General features: G+C 43.5%; 1 protein-coding gene across 1 annotated transcript in view; it reads right to left on the bottom strand.

Annotated features, from left to right (window-relative positions):
• The window catches only part of LHFPL5 (lipoma HMGIC fusion partner-like 5), a 17,511-nt gene extending 11,111 nt beyond the window's left edge, over positions 1–6,400 (bottom strand). Inside the window, exon 1 of the mRNA XM_015411824.1 lies at positions 5,989–6,400. Coding sequence (XP_015267310.1) covers positions 5,989–6,400 — 412 coding nt within the window. The remainder of the gene's footprint in view (positions 1–5,988) is intronic.
• Positions 6,401–6,975: the final 575 nt, after the last annotated feature.

The raw sequence follows: 6,975 nt of genomic DNA, 5'->3' as shown, positions 1-6,975 counted from the left end.
TCGAGTGGTCATCTGTGCATTCACACCACCCGCCCTCCTTCCCCTCTGCTCTCGGCCCTTCATCTTGTTTCTTTGAAGGCTGTTGGGCGGCGGTCAGAAGGAACTGGCGGGATCTGCGTGCCCCTCCTTGGTCATGCGCAGTGGAGCCGGCGCGTGACCTGGGAGAGGCGCGAAAATCCCTTTTGCTAGCTATCGGTACCGAGAAGGTCAGCGCAGGCGCAGAGTATCCCAAGGGTGTGAATGCACAGATGACCACTCGAAGATCACCAGTTACAGGTAAGCAACCTGTCTTTATCACAGTCTAGCTGCTTCAACTCAGCCTTTGGATTATATGTCTGTGTGAGTGTATATATGAGAAAAGGTTGGGTTTCCTACCTGCCTCTTCCCTGTTTATATGATAGCAGATGTTGGAATGTTTGCACATGGGGCAGCTAATCCAGAAAGCCTCTCCCAGTCAAAATATAGGAAAGGAATAGTTTTCCTTCTCACACAAAACAGATATTTGGGACAAATTTGTAAAGGTATAACTATACAGGAAACAGGACACAGTTTCTACTTGGTTTAGCACAATCTTAAGGAATCTCTCCACCCGCACACCCCAGAAAAGCATCTGGACCTGGCAAAACATGACAAAAGCTTGCACCTTTTTGAACCTGATTTCTGATTTTTTAAAATCAGATTGGACAGTTCCCTTTTTGCACCAGGCAGAAAGTGGGATTCCATTCAGAACTCCCACCAAAGAAGGATGTAATCAATAAGCATTTTCCTTAGGATCCTTGCAGCCTTTAAAATGGTGGGATGTGCAAACAGTGTGCAGAGAAAGTCCTGAGAGAACTATGACTGGCCCAAGGTCACCCATCTGGCTTCATGTGGAGGAGCGGGGAATCAAACCCACTTTCCAGATTAAAGTCCGCTGCTCTTAACAAGTACGCCACTACACTACACCACACTGGCTCCCAGATCCGAGATGTAGAGATATTAAAGTAAGGAAACAACCCCCTCCAAACTGCAGTGAAATGCATAAATACTCTATTTTTCCTTCTTTTTTTTTGCAATCAGAGCCTCATCCTTCAGCTACCGAACTACAGCAGCTCTGGTTAAGCGGGCCAACCCTGATGCTGCTTTGGGCTTGAGTGGGTTTATATGTAAGACTGAGATTTAAAAGATAAGATAAAGAGTCTTCTGCACTGATAGTAATAAGCCCCATAAAAGACTTTTGCATCTTTCTGAGAGACCAACCTGACAACATCTCTTTAGACCATATTATTAAATACAGAGCTTTTGTTCTAAAATGGTTTCCTCATGTTCATGTAAATGGGAAAAAATCTTTAAAAACATCTTCATTTGATTAAATCAGTTGATGAGCTGCACTTCCCTGTGATGGTCTTCAATGCTTGCCACCCAAGCCTTTCTTCACTAGGTGCCCTCACTACATTCCCCTCACTCCCCAGCTTGAAACAGTTCAGATTGGGTTTCCTGGGCAGCAAGTACTCCAGGCTCCAAAAGGGTAGTGATAGGCAATGTTCCCTCTAAGCTATGGAGTCTTGTGAGCAAAAATCCTACTTTGTGAGCTCCTGGCCTTCAAGTTGTGTGTGAGCGATTTGGCTGCTGCACAAATTAGTTTGCTCTGGAGCCATCCTTCCTGAGCTAAGACAAAAATGTGTGAGCCAGAGGCTAACAAATTGTGAGCTAGCTCACACTAACTCAGCTTAGAGGGAACACTGGTGATAGGTCTCCATCAAGCCAACAAAAGGAACATCTTCCAGAGTACTCACAATACAAAGAGAGAAATATAGATTTAAACAAAAAAGATTGATAAGAGAAGGGTTAGCTTCCTCAACTTGGGGACAGGATGATGAACTGGTTTAGGGCATGCTTGTGTTGTAGTTGTGATGAATATCACTGCCTTTGCTTTTTAAAAAAGTTTGGTGAGTGGGTGATTGCTTTTGATATTTATGCCCTGCTTGTCTCCCCAATATGGTTCCAAAGTAGCTTCCAATATCATTCTCCCCTCATCTGTTTTTATCCTCACAACCACCTCGGGAGGTAGGTTGGGCTGAGGGCGTGTGCCTGGCCCAAGAGCTTCCCTGGCAGAGTGGAGATTCAGTGCTGGGTCTCCCGGATCCCAGGCCAACACCTTAAAGACTATACCATGCTGATTCATATATGTGGCTCAATAATTCCTTTCCACAACTTTTCATCAAGATTTTTTGGAAGTGATGTCTCCAGCCACCAGCAATGACTACTAGATGGGTGCTGATGTCCAAGGTTCTGGCTTTGGGCATTAACCTGCTAATAAATGGTAATCCAGTCTTTTCAGCAGTACCTGTGGAATTCATTAGATGGTCTCAGAGTACAGTTTACTGTTCCTAGTGCTCCACCGATTGTACCTTGGAAATGTTCTCTAAAACTAATTTTAGAGAAATGGCACTTGGAGTAATCTACTTGTCAGCCTCTCTGTAGCACAGTACTTGCTATGTGTAGTGCAACAAGCTACCTTTCACCATGTGTTAGTTACCACACATCCATCTAACCCCAGTGTGCAAATCTGCTTACACAACAGACAAGGTTATAATATGATTGAACAAACCACTACCTACTGAAAGAAAGGTAATAATTTCTTATAGACTCTTACATCCATTGCTGTCCATCTTGAGTATTTAACAGGTCATTTTATATCTCTGGAACTGTATTCTCCGCCTGCCCAAGCTAACAATTTTGCTACTGCTCATGTGATCATTTATATAAGGGCGGAAAGAGCTGAGCCAAGAGTTCCTGATCTTGCCTGGCGTTCTTGATCCTCTTTCAGCTGACTTCAACATCTGAATTACACTTGAAATTATACTTTCATGAGTCAGAGCTCACTTAATCAGATACACAGGAATGCCCAACCACTCCTATGACTCATGGAAGCATACACTAGAACAATTTTGTTAGTCTTTAAGGTGCTACTGGACTCCTGTTTAATTGCATTACAAGAGACTAATCCTTCTGGATTTATTCTGTTTCTGATTTGTTTAAAATGCCAAATTAATGCTGCTGCACTTTCACTCATTTTTAGTTTATATTGCTGGCATTTTTGCTGCAGTTTCTTTTCCACATGCTGTAACAGAACAATGCTGGCAATATAACCCTTCTCATTGACATAAATATTTCAAAAGGGCTTCATGTGTCTCTTTTGTATTTCAGCATTACCTTGCTGTCGAGCATACAGGCCTCACTGATAGACCCTGGGCTCATAAAAACTGCACGAGACCCTTACTGTGTGCCTTCTCTTAGAATTTCACCACTATGGACAGGGATGAGGCAGTCGCTCTTATTAATCATGTAAGCACCAACGTAAACAGAATATCTTAGGCTACGTGGAAAGCTACCACATGGCAGATGTCCTCATTTGAGTGTACTTCTTACATAAACTGGATATCTGGATCTGTTCCACTGTACCAGTAGAGCTGTACCACTGTGTCATTACTTACATTAAATAACTTACATTTGTCTTTCAGAGGGGGAAATACCTAACTGCACACTCTCAAAATGAGCTTCCCATTATGAAATGTATTGTCTAAGAAGTTTGTTTTCAAACTGTGTTTCAGATTGTAGCTTCCTGTCTCTCCCCATGCAGTTTCTTTGTTTCACTGTGTACATTATTTTTGGTGGCATTTTTCATATGTGCATGTGTGTGTGAGTGTGTGTGCGCGCCCCTGAAAGTCATGGCGATTTCTGGTGACTGTGTGTGCACCGGGAAGTCATGGTGGCCTCTGGTGCCTGACCCCTACTGGGGGCCTGGAGGATATTCAGAGGTGGCTGAATAAAGCCTGCCCCCGCCTCCCTACTGCTGGTATTCCAAGGAGGTCTCCCATCCAAGCGCTTGCCAGATTCGACCCCGTTTAGCTTCCGAGATCTGATGAGAGTGGGCTTGCCCGGGCTATCCAGGTCAGGGCCACTGTTTACACTCTTGATGATCCCATCTGCTCATCTTAATCTCAGTTTTATATTTATAAGCATCTGACATTTTTTTTCTCCTTCTCTGTCTCCATCAGTTTTTCTGAAGTACCTGAAATACATACAAATTGCCTCTTATCCATCTCTACCTAGTGAGTACCTTTTAATCTCACTCTCCCTCCAAGTAGCTCAGGGTCACACATTTGGTCCTCTCTTCCTCATTCTATCTCCCGTGAGACAGGCCAGGCTGAGAGTGTGTCACCAGCCCAAGGTCACTCAATGAGCCGCTTAGTAAAGTGGATATTTGGACTTGGGTGTCTCAGAGCTTAGAGCAGCATTCTGGCCTATGCACCACACTGGCTATGCCCATACTCACCGCCAATTTCTGAAAAACAAATGTGATATAATTATAATAAACATTTTCTCTCCCTTTTACTTTTTTAAGGTTCATAGAATTAATGCATGTTTTCCATTATTTTTCCTTAGCAAATTGACGCTGTTGCTGTATCTTGGCCATTTTTTTCAGTTTCTTCCTTTCTCTCATCTATATGACTAGTGCTGAAATTCTATGCACACTTACTTATTAATAAGACCCAATGGTTACAGCAAGACTTTCTTCCAAGTGAACATGAACAGGATTGGAGTGGAAGACTATGTTTGGACTTTGATAGTCTGATATTGTCATTGCTGATGTGGTTGTTTTTCTCATCTTCCCCCTTTCCCACTCCACACTTTAATGTTAGTAATAGGAAACAGTTCCATTTTGGGGATTATTATGTTTTAATATCTATTTTGTACCTCTGCTTTTAAAGCCTTTCACAACTGGGCCAGTAACTCTCTGTATATTCCAGCAGGGCCCCCTGCCTTTCTCTTCTAGTTAGGCTTCAGGTTTCTTGTTGAATTTCTTATTTCTATCCCTACTAAAAATAGCTTCTCTATAGCCTCAAAATATTCTGGCTGCTGATAGCCAGTTCCTTAAAACACCCCACCCCAACTTTTCTTCCTTATGTGTTTTCCTCCTTTGTCCTCTTTATTCTGTTTTAAAATAATCAGTTCTCTCAACTTTTGAAACTGGCATGGCTTATCGTGTTCCACAATATGAAGGATATCCAGGTTAAGGTGTATGGGTATGTGATACAGCAAGCTAAGCAAGCCTGGATCTAATCTTTGGAATCCTGCCATGATGTCAGAAAGGTGAGATATAATTGTAGTAAAGTAAGTATATATTCCAAGGGAATGCAATAGAAGGTGGCTATCTGTTTAGGGTTTTTTGTTTTTGTTTCTAAGTTCCACATTCAAGTGCTATTGCTTGTACTTCTCATTTCCTCTTCCCCTTTGAGTTCCATATCTGGAGGTGCCCGGACATGGATTTTTTGTTTTCAGATTTTACTTTATGTTTGTGCAGACACTTTGTAGCCTGTACCCTGGGACAAGAGCTCCTTGCTACAAGTTATTATTGTTTTTTAATGCAAGATTTAAAGACAAGGTATTAGTCAATGCCATTTTTATCTCACTTCCTCAGGCCAGTGTTTAACAAATTGGAGACATAGGAACTGATGTTTATATTGCAACACCAGAAACCAACTTTGTCTTTTAGAATGTCTTTAGTGAGAGTCTCAAAAGGAAACTTAAGTATTCTAAATGTAGCTTTTTGCTGCCAATTTTACTGGTACTGGTAAATTTTATTGGTAAATTTATAACCTTTATATGGGTGATTTTTATGGAGTAGATCTATAGAACACAGGCAGAGGATAGTTATGATGTTGGATGCTTATATTGTACCTATTCTTCCTGTGGGAAGTGGCAGGTCTTGGACTAAACCACTAGTTTGTTCCCACCAGAACCACTTTAACCCCAAAGCAATAGTTTTGGGATGGTTTTGCACTTCTCATATCTCCAAAGGTTCTCTTTCAATCATGGTTGGGGACCTCAAGGAGCTCCATTGTCCCCTGGAATATATCTCTAGGCCTGAGGTGATTATAATTCAAGTGTTACTCTTAAGTAGGTTCCACAACCCCTCCCCGAGATTCACTTTGTGCAACTCACCTGCTGCCAGCTGCATCCAAGCACACACCTTGTAGACCGTGGCTGCATTACAGAAGAAAAACATGCTGAAACAGAGGATGCAGCCAATTATAAGGAATGTGGAGATACCCACAAAGAACATGGCTGATTTGAAGGCACTCGAGGGGATGGTGCCAAAGTCCAGAGGGCTACCTTTGCAGATGAGCTCTCCTGTAAGGGCATTGCCAATGCAATAGGAATAGAGGCCAAAGTAGCCAGCCTGTGGTGTGTCGATGCTGTCTCCAATCCAATATGGCTGGATGAAAGTCACCATCATGATCACAGCAAAGCAAAGGGTGAAGAGTGCCCACAGGATCCCCATGGCCCGGGCATTCCTCACATAGTTAGTGTGGTAGATTTTTGCTGCCTCCTGTGCTGGGAGCATCTTCGCCATGATGTCACTAAGGTGAAACGGTCTCCTTTGGGGAATGGGTGATGAGGCTTGGCACTGAGCGCAAGCAGTAGGGATTCAGAGGCAGTAGTCAGAATGCTGGCTTTCTCTCTGTTCAGGGGGAGAAAAACAAGCAAACAGTGGAAAGCAGTAGGGATTCTATATTCCACACCTAGCTTAGCAGATGTATCCAATGTAATAGGAAGCAGCTCCAGGCTCTCAGACCTGCCTCAGGTTCACCTGCTGGCTCTCCAGAATGCTGGTCACTTTACATTCGGATCTGCTCCCAGAGAGGCTGCAAGAGCCTGGAGGGTGCATAGCTGTGGCTCCTCCTCCCAGACCCTGGCGCTTGTCGTGAAGCTGCCTCCTCCTCCGCCACCATTTCAAGAGGAAGCCCCTCCTGCTTCACTATGGGCCTTTATTCCTTCACCGGTATTAGGGTCGTGTTGGGGAAGAGCCGTTTCTTCCGTCTGTTTCCTTTCCTCAGCAATGTGGTCTGTTTCAGAACCACGGACAGCAGCTGACAGAGAAACCGGGAACTGAGACTAAACGGAGGAGGGAAAGAGGAGGCGGCGTGG

The sequence above is a fragment of the Gekko japonicus genome, unplaced genomic scaffold (assembly GCF_001447785.1).
Source record: "Gekko japonicus isolate JY-2015 unplaced genomic scaffold, Gekko_japonicus_V1.1 scaffold309, whole genome shotgun sequence".
Taxonomy (NCBI): Eukaryota; Metazoa; Chordata; class Lepidosauria; order Squamata; family Gekkonidae; genus Gekko; species Gekko japonicus.
The sequence above is the reverse complement of the archived record's forward strand: the minus strand, read 5'-3'. Positions and strand labels throughout refer to the sequence as shown.